The sequence below is a fragment of the Anomaloglossus baeobatrachus genome, chromosome 1, assembly GCF_048569485.1.
Source record: "Anomaloglossus baeobatrachus isolate aAnoBae1 chromosome 1, aAnoBae1.hap1, whole genome shotgun sequence".
Lineage (NCBI taxonomy): Eukaryota > Metazoa > Chordata > Amphibia > Anura > Aromobatidae > Anomaloglossus > Anomaloglossus baeobatrachus.
Genome location: NC_134353.1, coordinates 648,119,139 through 648,145,659, shown reverse-complemented (window position 1 = coordinate 648,145,659; position 26,521 = coordinate 648,119,139). Strand labels below are relative to the sequence as shown.

General features: G+C 49.9%; 1 protein-coding gene across 4 annotated transcripts in view; it reads right to left on the bottom strand.

The window, feature by feature from the left end:
* Positions 1-26,521, bottom strand: part of SLC12A6 (solute carrier family 12 member 6) — an 88,016-nt gene that overhangs the window by 17,537 nt on the left and 43,958 nt on the right. For all 4 annotated transcript variants that reach the window (XM_075319796.1, XM_075319812.1, XM_075319803.1 and 1 more), the window contains 15 exons: positions 20,883-21,124; positions 20,324-20,538; positions 20,067-20,225; positions 18,194-18,292; positions 17,632-17,689; positions 17,384-17,558; positions 17,126-17,244; positions 3,447-3,545; positions 3,006-3,125; positions 2,814-2,918; positions 2,231-2,399; positions 1,329-1,524; positions 1,040-1,209; positions 408-539; positions 220-327 (listed from right to left, as the gene is read on the bottom strand). In XM_075319796.1, the coding sequence (XP_075175911.1) occupies positions 220-327; positions 408-539; positions 1,040-1,209; positions 1,329-1,524; positions 2,231-2,399; positions 2,814-2,918; positions 3,006-3,125; positions 3,447-3,545; positions 17,126-17,244; positions 17,384-17,558; positions 17,632-17,689; positions 18,194-18,292; positions 20,067-20,225; positions 20,324-20,538; positions 20,883-21,124 (2,166 nt within the window). The remainder of the gene's footprint in view (positions 1-219; positions 328-407; positions 540-1,039; positions 1,210-1,328; positions 1,525-2,230; positions 2,400-2,813; positions 2,919-3,005; positions 3,126-3,446; positions 3,546-17,125; positions 17,245-17,383; positions 17,559-17,631; positions 17,690-18,193; positions 18,293-20,066; positions 20,226-20,323; positions 20,539-20,882; positions 21,125-26,521) is intronic.

Below are 26,521 nucleotides of genomic sequence, written 5' to 3'. Positions count from 1 at the left end.
CTCATCCTCTTATCTTTATCACTCCAGATGATATGAATCCTGGCTGCCGGACCTGCAGCTCTAACTGAACACTTTGTGGATATTGTATTTCATCCTAATTTCATATTTCCCTATCTTCTCAATTGTATCCGGATGTATCTTTTTAAATTGCATTACAAAAATCAGGTCCTAAAATTCTACAGCAGCTGAGGACGTGACATGGCTACAAAACATTCCCACCTCTCGTTCTCTGTCCGTTTTGGAAAGTCGCATCTGCCGTAGCATCTGTGATCTTTGCTCCATCATAAGTGTCCGCTCATAGGTATAGGCTGAAATGTCACTGTCATGCTGTGGAATACAGAGGGTTTATTCTGATTAGATATTCTTCAGGATTCCCGCCACTAGATTTTGTTATATTTCTTTCTTACCATCTCCACTACCTCCACTTCGGCCTGAATGCGTAGATGGTAGAGGAAGGTGGCTAAATCTTTCTTCATCTGAATGCTGTTATCTTCCATTTGCGCTACGGTAAAAATGCGCATCTTGCATTTGCGCCACACCTGGTCGCGCCATACAAAGAGGAGACAAAGGTTAGAGTTGTAAAATTATTGCACTAAATACTAGGGTTGGTGTGAATCGATACACATATATATACACAATATACATACGATTCTATAGGCAAAGACAGTGGTCTGAGACCAATGGATGGGAGGGACCTACCACCTCTTATCTGCTGGCAGCTAATGCTCTTCTTTAGATTATCTGACCTGGTGTGACGTCACATTTGAGTCATGCGAGGCCTGGCTTATCAAAAGCGCTCTGGTCCAGCAGCCAGAGACCACTGTCATAACCAATGGAATAGAACGTGCAAATACATTCACACCAACTCTACTAAATTCCTTTGGATCGTAAGAGGTGATTCTTGAACATCTCATCAAGCATTTTACCTTTACAGTACATCGCAAGAGTTGTTTTAGTGCAAATATATAATGCATATGGATGGTAAAAGTTGGACTTTTAGTATATACCTAAAATTATTCAAGGACTATCCTAATCTTACCTTGTGTTGTTTCAAGAGGAAAGGTAGCAGCATCAGCATGCCTCCATCGTGGACAACCCACCACACATCAATATTACCCTCTGCTAGGGTCTCCCGCGAGCCGGGGAATAAGGATATGTTCTTAGCCACAAGCAGTGCTTGCCGAGCAGCTGTACAGATACGCACAGTGACTGGAAAAAAGCAGGCATAAGATGGAGGATTTCACAGCCACATAAATCATGGCAGTTCTATATTTATACAGAATAATATTCACACTAATTAAATGGAGAAGAGCAAATCTGATTCTTACTGATGAAGGTTTTCCAGGCCCGAGAGTCATCACTCTGCCTCCACCCACTCGGCCAACCCATGATTACTGTGTTGTGCCTCATTCCCCCGAGACCACAAGACTGGATGAGGTGGGATAAACCTTCTTTTTGTTTCTGTGCCACCACCACCTGGCAAAAGCCTTTTACTCTTTCCTGCTCCATCAGCTGCTTCAATGCCTGTAATGAAAGATAATTATATATCTACGATATATATAATATAATTATACATGTGCAAACTGACTCTAAGGTTTATTTTTTCCATCTCCCCTTATTACCGTCTTGTTTAAAAGAATAATAAAGAGAAAGGGAGTAATAAAGGCAGCGAGAGAATGAAAAATAAGGGAGCGAAAGAGAGAGCATATATACGCCAACAGCTCACATTTGCTTTTTTGGAGCGTGCATAAGGCACAGTTTCCAATCTTGGAAAGTGAAAGAGTCCCCTGCCTCAAGTATTTGGGATTGAGTCACAGTAAGTGGGACTGTAAATGGGGACAGTTCTGAAGAAGTCACAGTGCTCTACACAGCCCCTTAATTTTACCCATAAGACTCCCAATTATTAGCAGGTGGCAGCATACTCCAGTGATGTACCATTGCTCTGTGGGAAAAGCGCTCTTTCAGTGTGCCCAGTTTTAAATTATCTTATGGGATCAACACATTAGGATATTTTGGATTTGATGAACTAGTGCCTTCTTTCAATCTATGATAGATATATATACATACATATATATTATATTAAATGTGTGTGTAGCAGAAGCACATTGTGAATGAATAACAGTCTGCATTGACCTCATGTGATCCAGATAATCTGCTTAGTCTAGGGAACACAAGTAAACATGCTGTAAACACCACAAGAGAAGCAACATGGTCCGTGTGGTTCTCATACCTGCTCCGCTGCCAGTGCTTCAGCATAGCTTTCCAAGTAATCACCCAGCAGAACCGATCCAACAATGGTTAAACCTTTCCCAGCCTTCAGCTGAGAGGCAAAAGAGAGTAGACGTGGCTGGGAAACATGGAGATCGGAGTCTAGCTTAACCAAAACAAGCAGCTGAGGTCTAGATTGTTGGAAAAAATGGTATTAAAAATCAAAGTAAAATACATTACATGCACACTTTACTACAACAGAGCTAAACTGAGTGTGATCTGTAGTACAAGCAAAATGTAGGGGAAAACTTGGCACTCTGTGAAACCAGGGCATGCAGTCTAATGCTAACCAAGAAAGCTTCCATAAAATCAAAAACAGCAGTGGTGCTCAACTACTAAGTCCATAAAATGGAAGGCAAAATAGTAATTGGGAGAAAGATGTAGTGGCACTCACTATCTGGAGTAATATAGTAATATATCAGTCTTTATTGGATTCCTGTAAAACATAGCTAAGTCAAGGAGCTTGCAGAATGCAGCCAGACGATGGCCGCTTCGCGTGTGATCACGCTTCTACATCTTTCACGATAAACTGATGACCTGATTACCTCCAGTTTTTAGTATGTGGAGGTCCTTCCTCCAGCCGCAATAAAGCAAACCGTGCTGCACTCAGAGAAAGTCCTCGTATCCCATCTCCCCATTCTTTCTCAGCTCTAGACATAAGGATTAAGAGCAATTCAGGTAAAGAATATAGGAACCAAATTTCTAGGGAAGTTTATAAAACTGAGAAATCTACTCACCCATGATACTCTATGTACTTGTAGATCATTCCTGCAATCACCATTGAGATGAGAGCGTAATACCACGAGGAGATGAACATCAGAGCCAGGCAAAGTGCCATACCCAGAAAAGATAAGGTCCTGTAAAGAAATAATAATAGTTAAATTACATATATTAGATTTTTGAATATCAGCCAGTGTTCACCAGATCTGTCATAGACTATGCTGACTACATCAGCTTTGTGCCCGGTGCACTACCTAATTGTTCCTAACCAAAAGGTACAATGCTTTTGTGTCATTTTGGCTATTGGGACAGTAAACCTTTCCCCATACTGTGGTGCCCTTACATAGACTGACGACAGACACTCTAAGTTATCTGTAATTCTACATCAGATTTCAGTAAAATGACCAGAACTTATATATCACAAAATACAGCGATCTTGTAGAAAAAGGAAGACCTACCAGTGGTAATACTGAAAGCGAGGACGCCAGTTTGGAGATCGAAGCAGAGTCTGTAATCCACAGGCCAAGTTTACAAAAAGGTAACACATAAGGAAAAACCTAAGATAGAAGGGGTGGACAATGGTGTGTTAGTAATAATCTGCAGATATAGGTCGTATGCTCGATAGCAAAGATAAATGAAATGGTGTCCATGGACAAGAGCTAAAGTAGGATTACTTTTCTGAAATGCAGAAACTCTATAACAATGTATTAGGTATTCATTCTAATAGAATTTTAATGTTACAGTTGTCTTCTTACTTCATAGTACATAAATGGTTCTGTAACTAATACACTTTGGCGTTTTTAAGATCCGTTTCAGGTCATCGCTCATGTTACCAATACCTCAAAAATATCTACACCATCTGCCTTTTTCTTAGCATGGAAACGAAAAAACTAATATTGTTGCTCTGATTCATTCTCATCTTATCGGATTTTAAATTTCCTATTAATCAGCCTTCCTCTCACTAAACTCCCCCCTGTCCAAACTATCCTGAATGCAGCAACAAGGCTTGTATTTCTGTTCAGTCATTACAATGTTGCAACTACCTATGCCAGCTATTGCACTGGTTACCTATCCGCTATAAAATACATCTCACTCATTTCTGTTTACCAGTTAACCCATCAAGAAACTTGACCAAGGCAGAATGGGAAGGCAGCAGCCGTTCAGTGTCCGCTGACTGTCTGAAGCCATTTCATGACGCCTCTTTCCTGCCAGATGGTGATGCTAGCAATATTCCGGGAGACACGGCTGTGACAGCAGAGGAGCGACGCTCCTCTAGGACGCGAGTATAGTTTCTTTAATTGAACAAAACAAGTTTTAGTTAATGTCTAGTGGAAAATTCCTGACATCTACTGATTTAAGTGTGCTTTGAAACCATAATTCTGATCTGGCAATAAATCCTAAAGACTGCTTTACACGCAGCGACATCGCTAGCAATGTCACTCGTGAAAGCACCCGCCCCCGTCGTTTGTGCGTCACGGGCAAATCGCTGTTCGTGGCGCACAAAATCGCTAGTACCCATCACACATACTTAGCTTCCTAACGATGTCGCTGTGGCCGGCAAACAGCCTCTTTTCTAAGGGGGCGGTTCGTGCGGCGTCACAGCGACGTCACACGGCAGGCGTCCAATAGAAGCGGAGGGGCGGAGAGCAGCGGCATGAGAGTCACGCCCACCTCGTTGCTGGAGGACGCAGGTACGGTGTTGTTCGTCGTTCCTGGGGTGTCACACGTAGTGATGTGTGCTGCCTCATGAACGACGAACAACCTGCGTCCAAAATCAGCAACGATTTTTGGGAATGGACGACGTGTCAACAATCAGTGATTTGGTGAGCATTTTGCATCGTTAGCGGTTGCTCGTACGGGTCACACGCAAAGACGTCGCTAACGAGGCCGGATGTGCGTCACAAATTCCGTGACCCCAATGACATCTCGTTAGCGATGTCGTTGCATGTAAAGCCCCCTTAAGTCTTATGAAAAGGCTTGTTTAAAAAGCCACTTTTGACTTTTAGGATTTCTACTTCCAATAGGTGGCGCTAGAGTTTGTCTCCTTCCTCACTGGAGGGACAATTTGATAAAAAGAGAATTTTGTTTACTTACCGTAAATTCTTTTTTTCTTATAGTTCCGTATTGGGAGACCCAGACAATGGGTGTATAGCTTCTGCCTCCGGAGGACACACAAAGTACTACACTCAAAAGTGTAGCTCCTCCCTCTGAGCTTATACACCCCCTGGAGAACCAGATCTAGCCAGTTTAGTGCAAAAGCTGAAGGAGAATAGCCACCCACAAGTAAAAACAGAGCAAGAACCGGAACAACTGGAGACTCTGTCCACGACAACAGCCGGTGATAACACGCGGAACAAGAAAATTGCCAACAGGCAACAGGGAGGGTGCTGGGTCTCCCAATACGGAACTATAAGAAAAAGAATTTACGGTAAGTAAACAAAATTCTCTTTTTCTTTATCGTTCCTATGGGAGACCCAGACCATGGGACGTCTCAAAGCAGTCCATGGGTGGGAATAAACAGAAAAACTAAGAAGTAGGCGGAGCCTAACTTCACAAATGGGCGACAGCCGCCTGAAGGATGCGTCTGCCCAAGCTCGCATCTGCCGAAGCATGAGCATGCACTTGGTAGTGCTTTGAAAAGGTATGCAGGCTAGTCCAAGTGGCAGCCTGACAGACCTGCTGAGCCGTAGCCTGGTGCCTGAAAGCCCAAGAGGCACCGACAGCTCTGGTCGAGTGTGCCTTGATCCCCGGCGGGGGAGGCACCTGAGAACACTGGTAGGCATCCGAAATGGTCGACCTAATCTAGCGGGCTAAGGTCGGCTTAGAAGCAGAGAGGCCCTTACGCCGACCTGTGGTTAGCACAAAAAGAGGGGTGCACCGCCTAAGAGCAGCGGTGCGAGACACATAGATCCGGAGAGCACGCACCAGATCCAGAGTATGCAACGCTTTTTCAAAGCGATGAACAGGAGCCGGACAAAAGGAAGGTATGGTAATGTCCCGGTTAAGGTGGAAAGGAGAGACCACCTTAGGAAGAAAGTTCGGAGTCGGACGGAGAACCACCTTGTCTTGATGAAAAAACAAAAAAGGTGACTCCGAAGAGAGCGCAGCCAAATCAGAGACTCTCCTGAGGGAAGTTATGGCCACTAGAAAGACCACTTTCTGTGAAAGACGAAACAAAGAAACCTCCCTAAGAGGTTCAAAGGGGGGTTTCTGCAAAACCGTGAGAACCAAATTGAGATCCCAGGGATCCAAGGGCCGCCGGTAAGGCGGAATGATGTGAGACGCGCCCTGCAAGAAGGTGCGGACCTGAGCCAGCCGGGCGATACGCCGCTGGAACAGCACTGACAGAGCCGAGACTTGTCCCTTGAGAGAGTGGAGGGACAGTCCCAGCTGCAGGCAGGACTGTAGAAAGGACAGAAGGGTCGGCAAGGAAAAAGGCCAAGGAGGATGGCCGGAAGAGCGACACCAGGACAGGAAAATTTTCCAAGTCCTGTGATAGATCTTGACAGAGGAAGACTTACGGGCCCGAGTCATAGTGGAGATGACCTCAGGGGGGATACCAGAAGCCGTCAGGATCCAGGACTCAAGAGCCACGCCGTCAATCTGAGAGCCGCAGAATTCTGGCGGAAAAACGGACCTTGTGAGAGAAGGTCTGGACGGTCCGGAAGATGCCACGGCACCTCTACGGACAGATGGAGCAGGTCTGGGTACCAAGCTCGCCTGGGCCAGTCCGGAGCAATGAGGATGACTCGACGGCCCTCCATTCTGATCTTGCGCAGAACTCTGGGCAAGAGAGCTAGAGGGGGAAACACGTAGGACAGACGAAACTGGGACCAATCTTGAACCAAGGCGTCCGCTGCAAAGGCCTGAGGATCGTGGGAGCGAGCCACGTAAACCAGAACCTTGTTGTTGTGACGGGATGCCATTAGGTCCACGTCCGGAGTGCCCCACTTGCGGCAGATTGACTGAAACACTGCCGGATGCAGGGACCACTCGCCACTGTCCACGATTTGACGGCTGAGATAATCTGCCTCCCAGTTTTCCACGCCTGGGATGTGGACTGCGGATATGGTGGACTTGGAGTCCTCCGCCCATTGAAGGATGCGTTGTACCTCCAACATTGCCAGGTGGCTGCGTGTCCCGCCTTGGTGATTGATGTAGGCAACTGCTGTCGCGTTGTCTGACTGGACTCGGATGTGCTTGCCCGCCAATAGGTGGTGAAAAGCTAGGAGAGCCAGAAGCACGGCTCTGGTTTCCAGCACATTGATCGAGAGGGCTGACTCGGATGGAGTCCAAGTGCCCTGCGCTCGGTGGTGGAGACATACCGCTCCCCAGCCGGATAGACTGGCATCCGTGGTGAGGATCACACAGGACGGGGCCAGGAAGGAGCGCCCCTGAGACAGAGAGAGGGGCCGAAGCCACCACTGAAGAGAGCTCCTGGTCTGTGGCGACAGAGCCACTAACCTGTGCAAGGAGGAAAGCCGCTTGTCCCAACAGCGGAGAATGTCCAGCTGCAGTGGACGCAGATGGAACTGGGCAAAGGGAACAGCCTCCATTGACGCCACCATCTGACCCAGCACCTGCATCAGGTGCCTGATGGAATAACGGCGGGGCCTCAGCAGAGAGCGCACCGCCAGTTGGAGGGGACTGCTGTTTGATTAAGGGCAACTTCATAAGTGCCGGCAGAGTCTCGAACTGCATCCCTAGGTACGTGAGCCTCTGGGTCGGAGTCAGAGTGGATTTGGGCAGATTGACAAGCCACCCGAATTGGGCTAGAGTGGCGAGAGTGAGCGAGACACTCCGCTGACAGTCTGCGCTGGATGAAGCCTTGACTAGAAGGTCGTCCAGGTAAGGAATCACTGCCAACCCCTGGAGGTGCAGAACCGCAACCACTGCTGCCATGACCTTGGTGAATACCCGAGGGGCCGTGGCTAACCCGAAGGGGAGAGCCACGAATTGGAAATGTTCCTCTCTGATTGCAAAACGTAGCCAACGCTGGTGTGAAACTGCAATTGGCACATGCAGATAGGCATCTCTGATGTCGATGGATGCCAGGAAATCCCCTTGGGTCATTGAGGCAATGACTGACCGCAGAGACTCCATGCGAAAATGCCGCACCTGAACATGCTTGTTGAGAAGCTTGAGATCCAGGATGGGCCGGAAGGAACAGTCCTTTTTGGGGACTAGGAAGAGATTTGAGTTGAAACCTCTGAACCGTTCCCGGGCGGGAACCGGTACAATTACTCCGTTGGCCTGCAAGGATGCCACGGCCTGAGAGAAGGCGGCGGCCTTGGAGCAGGGGGGAGTTGACAGAAAAAATCTGTTTGGCGGGCTGGAAGAGAATTCTATCCTGTAGCCGTGGGAGATGATATCCCGCACCCACTGATCGGAGACGTGTTGAAACCATGCGTCGCCAAAGTGGGAGAGCCTGCCACCGACTAAGGACGTTGCTGGCGCAGACAGATAGTCAAGAGGAGGCTGCCTTAGTGGCAGCAGCTCCTGCGGTCTTCTGTGGACGCGCTTTTGTGCGCCAGTTGGATTTTTGGTCCTTGGCTGAGTTAGTGGACGAGGCCGAGGGCTTAGAGGACGACCAGTTGGAGGAACGAAAGGAACGAAACCTCGACTGATTCCTACCCTGGACTGGTTTCCTGGTTTTGGTTTGTGGCATGGAAGTACTCTTCCCGCCAGTAGCTTCCTTAATAATTTCATCCAGCTGTTCACCGAACAGCCGGGACCCAGCAAAAGGGAGTCCAGCAAGGTACTTCTTTGAAGAAGCATCTGCCTTCCACTCTCGAAGCCACAAGATCCTGCGGATAGCGAGGGAATTAGCCGAAGCCACCGCAGTGCCGTGAGAAGCCTCCAGCATGGCAGACATGGCATAGGATGAAAAAGCTGAAGCTTGGGAAGTTAAGGTAACCATTTCGGGCATAGATTCCCTGGCGAGGGAATGCATCCCCTCCAGAGAAGCATAGATGGCTTTGAGAGCCCACACTGCTGCAAAAGTCGGGGAGAACGAGGCCCCTGCCGCCTCATATACAGATTTGGCCAGAAGGTCAACCTGGCGGTCAGTGGAATCCTTAAGAGAGGTGCCATCAGCCACTGATACAACGGTCCGGGCTGAGAGTCTAGACACCGGAGGGTCTACCTTTGGTGAATGAGCCCACTCCTTGACCACCTCAGGTGGAAAGGGAAAACGGTCATCAGAACCACGCTTTGGAAAGCGTTTGTCAGGACAGGCCCTAGGCTTGGTCACAGCGGCCTGAAAACTGGAGTGGTTAAAGAACACACTCTTTGTCCTCTTAGGCGAGGTAAACTGGTGCTTTTCTGCCAGAGAGGGTTGTTCCTCTGATACTGGCGGATTGAGATCCAGTACAGAATTAATGGACGCAATCAAATCACTAACATCTGAGTCACTTTCGGACAGATCAATGGGGCACATGGAGTTAGCCTCCGAGCCCCCTGTAAAGGCATCCTCCTCGTCCTGCGAGTCAGCTTCTGAAACAGAGCCGCGGGACGAGGAAGGAGAGGGATCCCTGCGTCTCCTCTTAGAAGGACGGGGTCTGGGACCAGATGATGAATCCTCTGTGAGCTCCGGTCCTGAGAGAGCCCTAGCAGCAGAGGCACCCTGTGAAGGGGGCTGATGCATGTTCAGCAAAGTCCTGGACAGAAGTCCCATGGAGTCGGCAAAAGACTGGGAGATAGACCTAGATAAGGATTCTACCCAAGCCGGGGGTTCAGTCACAGGAGCTGGAGCAGCCTGAGAGACCACTGGGGGTGCGATTCCAGGCTGAGGCATCGTCAGGTTAGAGCAGGCATCACAATGTGGATAGGTGCTCGGTTCAGGCAGTAGGAGCTTACATGCAGTGCATACTGAATACAGCTTTGGAGCCTTGCTCCTCGTGTGAGACATGCTGCTGGAGTGGGGGCTCTGCCAGAATGACCCCCAGAGAGTATATACAGAGGTCCACAACCAGAGGTTGTGGCTTACCAGACCGCTGGAGCGGTGTTGTGTGCCCTCCAAATCCCGAAGCCCGGACCCCCAAGCACCTCAGCAGGGATGCTGCAGACCAGTGCTGATCGCAGGGAAAACGCTGAGAAAATGGCCGCCGGAGCGAAGAGAGGGGGCGGGGCTTACTCTGCGAGCGGGATCTTGAGGGCCATAGAGACTTACAGGGGAGGAGACATGTACTCAGTGAGGAGTGTCCCTCCCCTGTGCAGAACGGCCGCTGGGCGGAGCCGTGCTGTCTCTCTGCATGAATGACATGCGAGGGCAGTGAAACCGAAACTAGGCCTCCGGCGAAGCCGGGGCCTAAATTTGAGCGGTGCGGCCGGCGCGCAGGCACCATCGGCGCGGTTCTCAGGCGACAGCCAGAGAACCCGCCGGAAATGTCATAAAACACACTCAGCACACTCTCCTACAACAATAAAGTACAGGGACCCCCAATATATCAACGTCTCAGGTACTTAGGTTGCTGAGACGCAGGGTTCCAAGTCCCTGGGGATGAGTGCTCCGGTCCAGCAGGATCCTGAAGGGCTGCGGATGGAGACCGGTCTCCTGCCAAGCATGGAGAACCGTGCTGGCTCCCACTTCAAGCCAGAGCCCAGGAGGGATCGTGAAGGAGCACGGCATGTAAGGCTCCAGCCTTGGAATCAACCTTAACAGCACCGCCGACACAGTGGGGTGAGAAGGGACATGCCGGGAGTCCAGACTTGGACCCGCTTTTCTTCAAACTCTTTCCAAAAATCAAAAATCAGATGAGAATGCATGTGTGGATGTATGCCTCCTGAACACAAAGCGATAAACTGGCTAGATCTGGTTCTCCAGGGGGTGTATAAGCTCAGAGGGAGGAGCTACACTTTTGAGTGTAGTACTTTGTGTGTCCTCCGGAGGCAGAAGCTATACACCCATTGTCTGGGTCTCCCATAGGAACGATAAAGAAAAAGAGAATTTTGTTTACTTACCGTAAATTCTTTTTCTTGTAGTTCCGACATGGGAGACCCAGACCATGGGTGTATAGCTAGCGCCTCCGGAGGACACACAAAGTACTACACTCAAACGTGTAGCTCCTCCCTCCGGGCTATATACACTCCCTGGATGACAATCTACCCAGTTCAGTGCAAAAGCTGAAGGAGGACATCCACCCATAAGTAGAGATAGAGTAAAACTCGGCAAAACCAGAACTCTGTCTACTAACAACAGCCGGTGAAACACACGGAACAAAAAACTGCCAACAGGCAACAGGGAGGGTGCTGGGTCTCCCATGTCGGAACTACAAGAAAAAGAATTTACGGTAAGTAAACAAAATTCTCTTTTTCTTTATCGTTCCTTCCATGGGAGACCCAGACCATGGGACGTTCCAAAGCAGTCCATGGGTGGGAAATAAACCAAACTGAGAAGTAGGCAAAACCTAACTTCACAAATGGGCGACAGCCGCCTGAAGGATGCGTCTGCCCAAGCTCGCATCTGCCGAAAGCATGAGCATGCACTTGGTAGTGCTTCGAAAAAGTGTGCAGACTGGACCAAGTGGCAGCCTGACACACCTGCTGAGCCGTAGCCTGGTGCCTGAAAGCCCAGGAGGCACCGACAGCTCTGGTCGAGTGCGCCTTAATCCCCGGCGGGGGAGGCACCTGAGAACACTGGTAGGCATCGGCGATAGCCGACCTAACCCAACGAGCCAGGGTCGGTTTAGAAGCAGAGAGACCCTTGCGCTGACCCGTGGTTAGCACAAAAAGTGAGGTGCACCGCCGAAAAACGGCGGTGCGTGACACATAGATTCGGAGCGCCCGCACCAAATCCAAGGTGTGCAACGCCTTCTCAAAGCGATGCACAGGGGCCGGACAAAGAGAGGGCAATGAAATGTCCTGGTTAAGGTGGAAGGAAGACACCACCTTAGGGAGAAAGTCCGGAGTCGGACGAAGAACCACCTTGTCTTGGTGAAACACCAAAAAGGGGGATTCCGAAGAAAGCGCAGCCAAATCAGAAACTCTCCTGAGAGAAGTTATGGCTACTAGAAAGACAACTTTCTGTGAAAGTCTAGACAAAGGAACCTCCCTGAGAGGCTCAAAGGGGGGTTTCTGTAAGGCCGTGAGGACCAGATTAAGGTCCCAGGGATCCAAGGGCCGCCGGTAAGGAGGGATGATGTGAGATGCACCCTGCATGAAGGTGCGCACCTGAGCCAGTCGGGCGATACGCCGCTGGAACAATACCGACAAAGCCGACACCTGTCCCTTGAGGGAATTGAGGGACAGACCTAACTGTAGACCTGACTGTAGAAAAGACAGGATGGTCGGCAAGGAGAACGGCCAAGGAGCATGGCCGGAAGAGCGACACCAGGACAGGAAAATTCTCCAAGTCCTGTGGTAAATCTTGGCCGAGGAAGACTTCCGAGCCTGAGTCATGGTGGAGATGACCTCAGAGGGAATGCCTGAAGCCGTCAGGATCCAGGACTCAAGAGCCACGGCATCAATCTGAGAGCCGCAGAATTCTGGTGGAAGAACGGACCTTGAGAGAGAAGGTCTGGGCGGTCCGGGAGATGCCACGGCACCTCTACGGACAGGCGGAGCAGGTCTGGGTACCAAGCTCGCCTGGGCCAGTCCGGAGCAATGATTATGACTCGACGGCCCTCCGTTCCGATCTTGCGCAGAACCCTGGGCAAGAGCGCTAGAGGGGGAAACACATAGGCCAGACGGAACTGAGACCAATCTTGAACCAGTGCGTCTGCTGCGAAGGCTTGAGGATCGTGGGAGCGAGCCACGTAAACCGGAACCTTGTTGTTGTGCCGGGAAGCCATTAGATCCACTTCCGGAGTGCCCCACTTGCGGCAGATCGATCTGAACACTGACGGATGCAGGGCCCACTCGCCGCCGTCCACGGTTTGACGGCTGAGATAATCGGCCTCCCAGTTTTCCACGCCTGGGATGTGGACTGCAGATATGGTGGACTTGAAGTCCTCCGTCCACTGGAGGATTCGTTGAACCTCCAACATCGCCAGACGGCTGTGAGTTCCGCCCTGGTGATTGATGTAGGCAACCGCTGTCGCGTTGTCCGACTGAACCCGAATGTGCTTGCCCGCCAACAGGTGGTGAAAGTCTAGGAGAGCTAGAAACACAGCTCTTATCTCCAGCACATTGATCGGGAGGGCTGATTCGGACGGAGTCCAAGTGCCCTGTGCTCGGTGATGGAGAAATACTGCTCCCCAACCGGAGAGGCTGGCATCCGTGGTGAGGATCACCCAGGACGGAGTCAGGAAGGAGCGTCCCTGTGACAGGGAGAGGGGCTGAAGCCACCACTGAAGGGAGTTCCTGGCCTGTGATGACAGAGCCACCAGCCTGTCCAAGGAAGAGATCCGCTTGTCCCAACAGCGGAGAATGTCCAGCTGCAAGGGACGCAGATGGAACTGGGCAAAGGAAACCGCTTCCATTGACGCCACCATCTGACCCAGCACCTGCATGAGGTGTCTGATGGAATGACGGCGGTGCCTCAGCAGAGAGCGCACCGCCAGACGAAGGGACTGCTGTTTGACTAAGGGCAACTTGACAAGTGCCGGCAGAGTCTCGAATTGTATCCCTAGGTACATAAGTACCTGGGTCGGGGTCAGAGTGGACTTGGGCAGGTTGACAAGCCACCCGAACTGAACTAGCGTGGCGACAGTGAGAGAGACACTCCGCTGGCAGTCTACACTGGATGAGGCCTTGACTAGAAGGTCGTCCAGGTAAGGAATCACTGCCAATCCCTGGAGGTGCAGGACCGCAACCACTGCTGCCATGACCTTGGTGAACACTCGAGGGGCCGTGGCTAAGCCAAAGGGAAGAGCCACGAACTGGAAATGTTCCTCTCCGATTGCAAAGCGTAGCCAACGCTGGTGTGAGACCGCAATAGGCACATGCAGATAGGCATCTCTGATGTCGATGGATGCCAGAAAATCTCCTTGGGTCATTGAGGCAATGACCGATCTCAGAGATTCCATGCGAAAGTGCCGCACCTGAACATGCTTGTTGAGAAGCTTGAGATCCAGGATGGGCCGGGAGGAACCGTCCTTCTTGGGGACTAGAAAGAGGTTTGAGTAGAAACCGCTGAACCGTTCCCGGGCGGGAACCGAAACAATTACCCCGTTGGCCTGCAGGGATGCCACGGCCTGAGAGAAGGCGGCGGCCTTGGAGCAAGGGGGTGTGGACAGAAAAAATCTGTTTGGCGGGCTGGAAGAAAATTCTATCCTGTAGCCGTGGGAGATGATATCCCGCACCCACTGGTCGGCGACGTGTTGGAACCACACGTCTCCAAAGTGGGAGAGCCTGCCACCGACCAAGGACGTTGCTGGCGCAGCCAGATAGTCAAGAGGAGGCTGCCTTAGTGGCAGCGGCTCCTCCGGTCTTTTGAGGACGCGGCTTTGCGCGCCAGTTCGATTTACGATCCTTGGCTGCGGTAGTGGACGCGGTCGAGGGCTTCGAGGATGACCAGTTAGAGGAACGAAAGGAACGAAACCTCGATTGGATCCTGCCCTGGACAGGTTTCCTGGCCTTAGTTTGAGGCAAGGAAGTACTCTTCCCGCCAGTAGCCTCCTTGATTATGTCATCCAGCTGTTCCCCAAACAGCCGGGACCCAGCAAAAGGGAGACTCGCAAGGTACTTTTTTGAGGAAGCGTCTGCTTTCCACTCTCGAAGCCACAAGATCCTGCGGATCGCGAGGGAGTTAGCGGAGGCCACCGCCATGCGGTGAGAAGCCTCCAGGATGGCAGACATGGCGTAGGATGCAAAAGCCGAAGCTTGAGAAGTTAAGGCCTCCAGCTCAGGCATAGAGTCCCTGGTGAGGGAATGCATCTCCTCCAGAGAGGCAGAGACTGCCTTGAGAGCCCACACTGCCGCAAAAGACGGGGAGAACGAGGCTCCAGCCGCCTCATATACAGACTTGGCCAAAAGGTCAACCTGGCGGTCAGTGGGATCCTTAAGAGAAGTGCCATCAGCCACAGCTACGACTGTGCGGGCTGAGATTCTGGACACCGGAGGGTCTACCTTTGGGGACTGAGCCCATTCCTTAACCACCTCTGGTGGAAAAGGAAAACGGTCATCTGAACTACGCTTCGGAAAACGTTTGTCAGGACAGGCCCTGGGTTTGGTAACAGTGGTCTGAAAGCTGGAGTGGTTAAAAAACATACTTTTAGCTTTCTTAGGTGAGGTAAACTGGTGTATCTCTACCAGAGAGGCTTGTTCCTCAGACTCTGGTGGGTTGAGGTTCAGCACGGAGTTAATGGACGCAATCAAGTCACTAACATCCGCATCACCCTCAGACAAGTCAATGGGGTACATAGAGGTAGCGTCTGAGCCCACAGTAAACGAGTCCTCCTCGCCCTGTACCTCGGCACGTGAATCAGAGCCGTGGGAAGAGGAAGGAGAAGGGTCCCTGCGTCTCCGTTTAGGGGGGCGGGGTCCTGGGACATGCTCTGGGAGCTCTGCAGAGCTAGGAGCAGCCGAAGCACCCTGAGAAGGGGGCTGATGCATGGACAGCAGTGTCCGGGACAGCTGCCCCATGGAGTCGGCAAAAGACTTGGAAATAGCTTGTGAAAAGGATGCTACCCAAGCCGGGGGTTCAGCCACCGGGGCCAAAGCAGCCGGAGGGACCCCTGCGGAGGCTCCAGGCTGAGACACAACCATGTTAGCACAGGCATCACAATGTGGGTATGTGCTTGGCTCTGGCAGAATGAGCTTACATGCAGTGCATATAGCGTACATGTTTGCAGCCTTGCTCCTAGTGACAGACATGCTGCTGAGGTGGAGGCTCTGCAGCCAGAATACACTCCTGTAGAATGCCTGAGAGTGTAATAAAAGTCCACAACCAGAGGTTGTGGCTAACCAGCCCGTGCTCTCTGTGTGCCCTCCGGATTCCACCGCTCCCCTGTGAAGCGTCAGCCTTCCTGATAGTATGCAGCTGCAGCATCCAGCGCCCTCCAGTGTAAGAACGCTGAGAAAATGGCGCTGGGAGAAAGAGGGGGGGCGTGTATAAGCCCAAGAGCGGGAAAAACGGAGGGCAGAGAGAAACAGGGAGATATACAGGGGAGGGAACATCTCCCCAGAGAGGAGTACCCTCCCCTCTGCTGGTCGGGCGGTGGGCGGCGCTGTATGCAAAACATGCAGAGAAGCCAAAACCGAAACTAGGCCCAAACAGAAGCCGGGGCCTAGATTTAAAAATGCGGCCGACGAGCAGGCACCTTCGGCGCGGTTCTCAGGGGAAATCCCCAGAATCGGCCGGAATTTACAGTAACGCTAAAACACATACTGTCCCCCTAATAAAAGTACCCGGGACCCCTGAAAAACGTCTCTATACTTAGCTTTGAGACGCAGGACCATGTCCCTGGAGAGGGGGGTAAATGCTCCTTCCAGCAGGGACCAGACAGGGTTGCGGATGGAGACCGGTCTTCTGCAAGCAGAGAGGACCGTGGAGGCTCCCACTTCAACCCAGAGCCTCTTAGAGGATGTGAAGGAGCGCGGCATGTGAAGGCTCCAGCCTTATAAAGTCAACCTTAACAGCACCGCCGACAGAGTGGGGTGTGAAGGGACATGCCGGGAGTCCAGACTGGACCAGCTTTTCTTCCAAATCTTTAAAATTAAAATAAAAATGAGAAAAAAATATCAGAGAATGCAAGTGTGTGTATCCTCCTGAAACACAAAGCATTGAACTGGGTAGATTGTCATCCAGGGAGTGTATATAGCCCGGAGGGAGGAGCTACACGTTTGAGTGTAGTACTTTGTGTGTCCTCCGGAGGCGCTAGCTATACACCCATGGTCTGGGTCTCCCATGGAAGGAACGATAAAGAAAAACCATATGTAATATGTATATTATTCTGGTATTGGATGCTGCATCTCTACATATATGAGATAGTATTTTTTTTTATATATAAAGAAGACTTTGACGCTGACTTTACTTTTTCCTATATTGTTCCTGGAACTTGCAGTGCTACAAGATTGCCTTGCACTTTGTCCTATCTACGATTAGGTGAGCTGACTTTTCCAAACTACTTTTTAGAAAGATCTATCAAAATAATTCACAACTCTCACAGCTTTCATCCCCTTCTACATCCTTCCTCATAACCTGGTTATTTCTTTCAAAAGGTATCCAGTCAAAGATCTGCTAATTTATACATACATTGATAAGATTGGGGCGACCAGATCCAAGGAGGCAATGAGGATTCCCAACTCGGCAATCACAGCAGTGAGAAGCAATGCCCACGTAGGCTCTCCATTACTCTTTCCATGTCCAAACACCTTTAAGTTGAGGGGAAAAAAACAAAACATAAAATAAATTATGCTATGTTGAACGACTTCTTTGTCCTCAATCACTTTCCTAAAGTCTTCTTACACAGACATTTTCATAGTTGTAGTTCGGTGCCCTATCAATTCTCACCCGCAAAAAGGGGATAATTCCATCCTTGGCTATTGCCTGCAACAATCTCGGGGCCCCCGTCAGACTCTGCAGTCCAGCCCCACACGTAGAGAAAAAAGATCCAATCACAATGACCCATGGTGATGGCCAGGAGAGCGCTCCTACCACTAGGGTTCCTTTTACTGCATCTCCAAACCTAAGAGACAAGATCAGATTGCCACGACTCTGTACAAACCATTGTCCAGAGCCGTTGAGTTCATCCTACTTACTTATCCCTAAGGACCACTCCATCGATACAGGCTCCAAATAAGAGGACATTGCTCAAATCTGAAGTCCATTTACAGTCAGAGGAAGTAACAGATAAGTGTATGTTTTATATACAGTATTCTATTCTCCATATATTAAGGTCATAATATCAAATCTTGGGTCTTTGCCTCACACTGACTGATCGCTGTCTTACGCAGTTTTCTGGGCCATATGATGGTCACTCCAATTTGCCAGACTACGTTAGGATTTATATGTGAGCCAAAAATCACTTTTACAGTGTACAGTTATGGGGTGTCAGAGCGAGACTCCATAGGCTTACATTGTAAGCGCGACTTCTGGCTCCCACACAAATTCCAGTGTGATATGGCAAGTCGAAGTAGCACTCACATGACCTATAAGAGATCTGGCGCAGCGCTACAAACATGGGGAAGCCGATGATCAGTGAGTATATTACTGCACTTATACTACATTATATACACAAGTACACAGGGTTTAGATAATAACATTGGGTGAGAAAGCTTCTTTCAGTACTTAAAGTGTAAATGAATTATCAGCAAAGGATACAGACTAAAGAAGTTGTAAGAATTGCAAGGACTGTGCCAATTGGGATGGATTTTTGAGCATCTTTAAGGTCACCAGAACGATTAGAGCCGGCCATAATCCCTGTAAGTAAGCAAAGTGCAGAGTTAAGCTCGGTTGCGTGCAGAATGGAATAACATGGATGCTTCTCAAATCTGTTCAGCTTAGATATTAAAAATAATATAACTTAGTCTGACGTGTTAGATTGACATGACATTATAAATAGCACTCCAGATATCCACCAGTCTCATTGTGAGAGATCCGTAGGATACATAAAGCATTGAGCTGGGGGTAGACACTGACTATAGTAACAAAAAGAGTGTCAAGCATGAGAGTCGTGGTAAGGCCTAGGACACACGGCAAGAAAAATTGTGCGAGTGGCATACGATACAAAAAAAAAAACGCATTCCACTTGGACCAATATTACTCTATGGGGCAGCACCCATGAGCTATTATTTTCTCCGCCCTAATTGGACCGAGAAAACAATTGCAGCATGCTACAAGTGGAATGGGATCCCCGTTCTACTCGCACCCATGCAAGTCTATGGAGCGAGAAAAACATCGCACTGCTCTCGCATTGCACAGGTGTAACGCAAGAGCAGTGCGAGAATCGCAATAGCCAGCAACAGAGGAGATAGGGAAATTAATCCTTTCCTCCCCTCCACAGCGTCAGCCCTTCCCTCTGCAGCGCTGGCCCCCCCTCTGCAGCTGTGGTCTGATTGCACAATCGGACCACAGTCGCATGACCCTTGCATGACACTCGGCTCCCGCTGTGCTGTGAGCGTGTGCAGAGTGTCATGCGAGGAGTCACACATAACCCCGTGTGGCCTCAGCCTAAAATGATTAATTGCCACGCATCTTTTATGAACCTCTGTGTAATCCACTGGAGGACACAGACAGGAGACGATATATATGGGTCCTTTGCAACTCAATAGCTCATCATGATGCAAAATTACGATTTTTTAGGAGGTAGAAATGGGCCCCATAACTCTTGGACCCCTGCGCTTCTGCACAGGTTACACTAATAATATGTCCGTCCCTGGTGTAATCAAATATGTGTAGCCTTGAGGAGCACAAATCACAATGCCCTCACAGAGATAAGCATACAAAGAAAGCAGAGCCGCTTTGTGTAGATTGGCAAAGACTGCAGTAAGGAGTCGGAAGACATTCTATAGGACACAGATGGCTAATTGAGTCTATGGCAGATTTATTGCTGGAGCACTGCCGGACTGCACATTTTATCTGAAATGGGGCGTATGCTATTAATGGCTAAATTAAATTATGGAAGGCCACTTTCACATGCACGTGAAACAGACACAATGTTATGCTTGTATCACAGCCATAGACCTAGGAGCTTACAGGGTTCAGCCACAATGCACTTAGATGACCATAGGGTTCTTTGGTGGTCCTTATTTGGGTACATGAAGCTTGGATGGTCCAGGCATTGCAGATGTGCTGTCTGTGTGATGATACAGTGATACACACATGTTTTGGGGAAGTTATGTTTTACGGTTAGGTGGGTTTGTGCAGTGATCTCTCCAGTTATCACACATATTGCTAAACCATCACGAGGTAAGGACAAGCCTAACTGATAGCCCACTTTAGAGTCTTGCATCATATTCTACAAAAGCCCCTCCATCCATGATGCACAAGCACAAAAGCCCCTCCATCCATAACTCACAAGCACAAAAGCCCCTCCATCCATAACTCACAAGCACAAAAGCACCTCCATCCATAACTCACAAGCATAGAAGCAGCTCACCGGGCTCCACACTTGGCAAATGTTCGAATTTATGGGACAAAATGTGGGCACTAAAATGACACCATAAGTGGGAAGATCAGAAAACACATGCATTACCTGTAACAGATGGGAAAAAGATGCCAACAAGGAGGGTGAAAGACGTAGTAATGTCCGCCAGGACATAAGTGCTAGAAATTGAGCCAACTGCATCTGATGAGGGTGAAGCCGCCCTTTCTATAATTTCTCCCTTCTGCAGATAACTGCTCCAAAGGTTTTCTGTTAATATATATATAAAAAAAAAATATAGCAATAAAACATAGAAGTCAACAGTGAACTGCTTGTTAAAGAAGAGGAAAATATATAGGTATATATACCAGCTATAATGCCACTGCTCAAGCCCGGAATTCCCTCTAGTTCTGAGACATTATTATGGACAAAATATTCATCACACGTCGCATTTAAGAACCCAGGCGGGTGACAGAAACGGTCCCACAAGTCACTTGGCGATGATGTATTGTCGGTTTGCACTATTTTGGCACACGTGCTAAACTCCAGACTGGATAGGGTTCGGTTTCCAAGCAAGCAAATACTAAAACACACAAGAAATGAAACGATAAAAGCCGGCAATCTCTGGAACATCAGTACAAGGAGAACAGGTAAACTGCGGGATTGTTACACCATATGGAAAAATAAAACAATGAAATATGTAGCCTTGGAGTGAAGCACAAACGACACCTATTATTATACCCGCTATTACATTACACAAAAGATATTCTGACATTTGCCAAGTTGGACTTTGGTAAGTTAAGGTCAGGCCAAGGTCATGGACATCTGAAAGCCAGCCAACGTGTTCAGTAGATATAAATAGGCTTTTTTCTTTTCATTTTAATTATCCTCAACCCCAGAAGTAAATAATTTACCATTAAAACTTACGGGAACTTAGGAGGCGCAAAGGCGGATTTCAGTGCCCCAGCATAGATGGCCAGGATAGACAGTATGACACAGGCCAAAAACACAGAAGCCAGCTTGTTCACATAGCGTACACCCACAAAAACAATAACAGACATGAGAAGAAGAAATCCAGTGCCATAAACCCGCATGTTATTGAGCATAGCCGCCGAGTTCTCGATCACGCCTTCACTTTCAAAAATGACCGCCTTAGGAGCGATGTACACCTGTGCGAAAAAAAGAGATTGTCAAAACCTAGACAGTAAATGGAGAATGCATACTAACAAAAGTAACTGTCAAGATGCATCTTATATACAGATGTATGGCCCCAATGCATCTCCATTTTTTACTTTGTAAGCCCTCTTAACTACCTATATAATCATGTGTAGGTGTATTAAAAGTACTAAATAATCGCCATCTTCCCCATATTCCAGCGTCATGACTGCTCCTCCACTTTTCCGGCTCACACAGAGACCTTTGTGTGGTGGGGCGCTACTTCCATCAATGTAAGCCCATGGAGTATTCCACGAGGCGCTATTGACTTACATTGGCACAAGAGCTTTCCGGTCCACACATAAAAACCCCTTGGTGAGCCGGTTACTCTGTTTTTAGGTCACATGGGCCAGAAGAAGAGCAAAGCAATGCTGAAAACCAGGGAAGCCAGTGATCGGTATTTTCATGTACTTACATTTCATTACATACATAATTAGAAGGGATTACAAAATAAGAATGACGAGACATCTGTTTAAGAATGTATTAACAGAAATGAAGGGAATTTTGTTACTTACCGTAAATTCCTTTTCTTCTAGCTCTTATTGGGAGACCCAGACGATTGGGGTGTATAGCACTGCCTCCGGAGGCCACACAAAGCAATTACACTAAAAAGTGTAAGGCCCCTCCCCTTCTGGCTATACACCCCCAGTGGGATCACTGGCTCACCAGTTTTAGTGCAAAAGCAAGAAGGAGGAAAGCCAATAACTGGTTTAAACAAATTCTCTCCGAGTAACATCGGAGAACTGAAAACCGTTCAACATGAACAACATGTGTACCCGCAAACAACCAACAATCCCGAAGGACAACAGGGCGGGTGCTGGGTCTCCCAATAAGAGCTAGAAGAAAAGGAATTTACGATAAGTAACAAAATTCCCTTCTTCTTCGTCGCTCTATTGGGAGACCCAGACGATTGGGACGTCCAAAAGCTGTCCCTGGGTGGGTAAAGAAATACCTCATGTTAGAGCTGCAAGACAGCCCTCCCCTACGGGGAGGCAACTGCCGCCTGCAGGACTCTTCTACCTAGGCTGGCGTCCGCCGAAGCATAGGTATGCACCTGATAATGTTTGGTGAAAGTGTGCAGACTCGACCAGGTAGCTGCCTGGCACACCTGTTGAGCCGTAGCCTGGTGTCGTAATGCCCAGGATGCACCCACGGCTCTGGTAGAATGGGCCTTCAGCCCTGATGGAACCGGAAGCCCAGCAGAACGGTAGGCTTCAAGAATTGGTTCTTTGATCCATCGAGCCAGGGTGGCTTTAGAAGCCTGCGACCCTTTGCGCTTACCAGCGACAAGGACAAAGAGTGCATCCGAACGGCGCAAGGGCGCCGTGCGGGAAATGTAGATTCTGAGTGCTCTCACCAGATCTAACAAATGTAAATCCTTCTCATACCGATGAACTGCATGAGGACAAAACGAAGGCAAAGAGATATCCTGATTAAGATGAAAAGAGGATACCACCTTCGGGAGAAACTCCTGAATAGGACGCAGCACAACCTTGTCCTGGTGGAAGACCAGGAAGGGAGCCTTGGATGATAGTGCTGCCAGCTCAGACACTCTCCGAAGAGATGTGATCGCTACCAGAAAAGCCACTTTCTGTGATAGTCTAGAAAGTGAAACCTCCTTCAGAGGCTCGAAGGGCGGCTTCTGGAGGGCAACTAGTACCCTGTTCAGATCCCATGGATCTAACGGCCGCTTGTACGGGGGTACGATATGGCAAACCCCCTGTAGGAACGTGCGCACCTTAGGAAGGCGTGCCAAACGCCTCTGAAAAAAGACGGATAGCGCCGAGACCTGACCTTTAAGGGAGCCGAGCGACAAACCTTTTTCTAACCCAGATTGCAGGAAAGAAAGAAAGGTAGGCAATGCAAATGGCCAGGGAGACACTCCCTGAGCAGAGCACCAGGAGAAAAATATCCTCCACGTTCTGTGGTAGATCTTAGCGGACGTGGGCTTCCTAGCCTGTCTCATGGTGGCAACGACCCCTTGGGATAATCCTGAAGACGCTAGGATCCAGGACTCAATGGCCACACAGTCAGGTTCAGGGCCGCAGAATTCCGATGGAAAAACGGCCCTTGGGACAGTAAGTCTGGTCGGTGTGGGAGTGCCCACGGTTGGCCGACCGTGAGCTGCCACAGATCCGGATACCACGCCCTCCTCGGCCAGTCTGGGGCGACAAGTATGACGCGGCTGCAATCGGATCTGATCTTGCGTAGCACTCTGGGCAAGAGTGCCAGAGGTGGAAACACATAAGGGAGCCGGAACTGCGACCAATCTTGCACTAGGGCGTCTGCCGCCAGCGCTCTTTGATCGCGAGACCGTGCCATGAAGGTTGGGACCTTGTTGTTGTGCCGTGACGCCATTAGGTCGACGTCCGGCACCCCCCAGCGGCGACAGATTTCCTGAAACACGTCTGGGTGAAGGGACCATTCCCCTGCGTCCATGCCCTGGCGACTGAGGAAGTCTGCTTCCCAGTTTTCTACGCCGGGGATGTGAACCGCGGATATGGTGGAGAGTGTGGCTTCCACCCACATCAGAATCCGCCGGACTTCCTGGAAGGCTTGCCGACTGCGTGTCCCCCCTTGGTGGTTGATGTATGCCACCGCTGTGGAGTTGTCCGACTGAATTCGGATCTGCCTTCCTTCCAGCCACTGCTGGAAGGCTAGTAGGGCAAGATACACTGCTCTGATTTCCAGAACATTGATCTGAAGGGTGGACTCCTGCTGAGACCACGTACCCTGAGCCCTGTGGTGGAGAAAGACTGCTCCCCACCCTGACAGACTCGCATCTGTCGTGACCACCGCCCAAGACGGTGGTAGGAAGGATCTTCCCTGTGATAATGAGGTGGGAAGAAGCCACCACTGCAGAGAGTCTTTGGCCGTCTGGGAAAGGGAGACTTTCCTGTCCAGGGATGTTGACTTCCCGTCCCATTGGCGGAGAATGTCCCATTGAAGTGGACGCAGATGAAACTGCGCAAACGGAACCGCCTCTATTGCCGCCACCATCTTCCCGAGGAAGTGCATGAGGCGTCTTAAGGAGTGCGGCTGACTTTGAAGGAGAGCCTGCACCCCAGTCTGTAGAGACCGCTGCTTGTCCAGCGGAAGCTTCACTATCGCTGATAGAGTATGAAACTCCATGCCAAGATACGTTAGTGATTGGGTCGGTGACAGATTTGACTTTGGGAAGTTGATGATCCACCCGAACGCCTGGAGAGTCTCCAGTGCAACATTCAGGCTGAGTTGGCATGCCTCTTGAGAGGGTGCCTTGACCAGTAGATCGTCCAAGTAAGGGATCACAGAGTGTCCATGAGAGTGCAAGACTGCTACCACTGCCGCCATGATCTTGGTGAACACCCGAGGGGCTGTCGCCAGACCAAATGGCAGAGCTACGAACTGAAGATGGTCGTCTCCTATCACGAAGCGTAGAAAGCATTGGTGCTCTGTAGCAATCGGCACGTGGAGATAAGCATCTTTGATGTCTATTGATGCTAGGAAATCTCCTTGAGACATTGAGGCAATGACTGAGCGGAGGGATTCCATCCGGAACCGCCTGGCGTTCACATGCTTGTTGAGCAGTTTTAGGTCCAGAACAGGACGGAAGGAGCCGTCCTTTTTTGGAACCACAAAGAGATTGGAGTAAAATCCTCGCCCCCGTTCGTGAGGGGGGACAGGGATCACGACTCCTTCTGCTCTTAGAGAGTCCACCGCCTGCAGCAGGGCATCTGCTCGGTTGGGGTGTGGGGAGGTTCTGAAGAACCGAAGTGGAGGCCGAGAACTGAACTCGATTCTGTACCCGCGAGACAGAATGTCTGTTACCCACCGGTCTTTGACCTGTGACAGCCAAATGTCGCAAAAGCGGGAGAGCCTGCCACCGACTGAGGATGCGGAGGGAGGAGGCCGAAAGTCATGAGGTAGCCGCTTTGGAAGCGGTTCCTCCATTTGTTTTCCTGGGGCGTGAGTGAGCCCGCCAGGAATCTGAGCTCCCTTGTTCTTTCTGAGTCCTTTTGGACGAGGAGAATTGGGCCTTGCCCGAGCCTCGAAAGGACCGAAACCTCGACTGCCACTTTTTCTGTTGAGGTTTACTTGCTCTGGGCTGTGGTAAGGAAGAGTCCTTACCCTTGGACTGTTTTATGATTTCAGCCAATGGCTCACCAAACAGTCTGTCTCTAGATAATGGCAAGCTGGTTAAGCATTTTTTTGGATCCAGCATCTGCTTTCCAGTCCTTTAACCACAAGGCTCTGCGCAAAACCACAGAATTGGCGGACACCATAGCGGTACGGCTCGTAGATTCTAGGACAGCATTGATAGCATAGGTCGCAAACGCAGACATTTGCGAAGTTAGGGACGCCACTTGCGGCACTGCTGGATGTATGAAAGCATCCACCTGTGCTAAACCAGCTGAAATAGCTTGGAGTGCCCACACGGCCGCGAATGCTGGAGCAAACGACGCGCCGATAGATTCATAGACAGATTTCAACCAAAGGTCCATCTGTCTGTCGTTGGCATCTTTAAGTGAAGCGCCATCCTCTACTGCGACTATGGATCTAGCCGCAAGCTTGGAAATTGGGGGATCCACCTTTGGACACTGGGTCCAGCGTTTGGCCACCTCAGAGGGAAAAGGATAACGGGTATCCTTAGAACGTTTAGAGAAACGCTTGTCTGGATGAGCGTCGTGTTTCTGGATCGATTCTCTGAAGTCAGAGTGGTCCAAAAAAGCACTTAATTTACGCTTGGGATATAGGAAATGGAACTTCTCCTGCTGTGCAGCTGCCTCCTCTGCAGAAGGGGCTGGGGGAGAAATATCCAACAGCCTATTAATTGCCGATATAAGGTCATTAACCATGGCGTCACCATCAGGGGCATCCAGATTGAGAGGGGCCTCAGGATTAGAATCCTGGTCACCGTCCTCAGTCTCATCACAGAGAGACTCTTGTCGCTGCGACCCTGAACAGTGTGAAGACGTGGAGGGTCTTTCCCAGCGAGCTCGCTTAGGCTGCCTGGGACTGTCATCTGAGTCAGAGACTTCAGCCTGTGATGCTTGAGACCCCCCTGAAGTACGGATTAGTTCCAACTGAGGGGGACCGGAGAGCATAGACACAGCAGTGTCCATGGTCTGAGCAACTGGCCTGGACTGCAAGGTCTCCAGGATTTTTGCCATAGTCACAGACATTTTATCAGCAAAAACTGCAAAGTCTGTCCCCGTCACCGGGGCAGGGTTCACAGGCGCCTCTGCCTGGGCTACCACCACAATAGGCTCTGGCTGACGAAGTGCCACTGGGACTGAACATTGCACACAATGAGAGTCGTTGGAGCCTGCTGGTAGATCAGCCCCACATGCAGTACAAACAGTGTACAC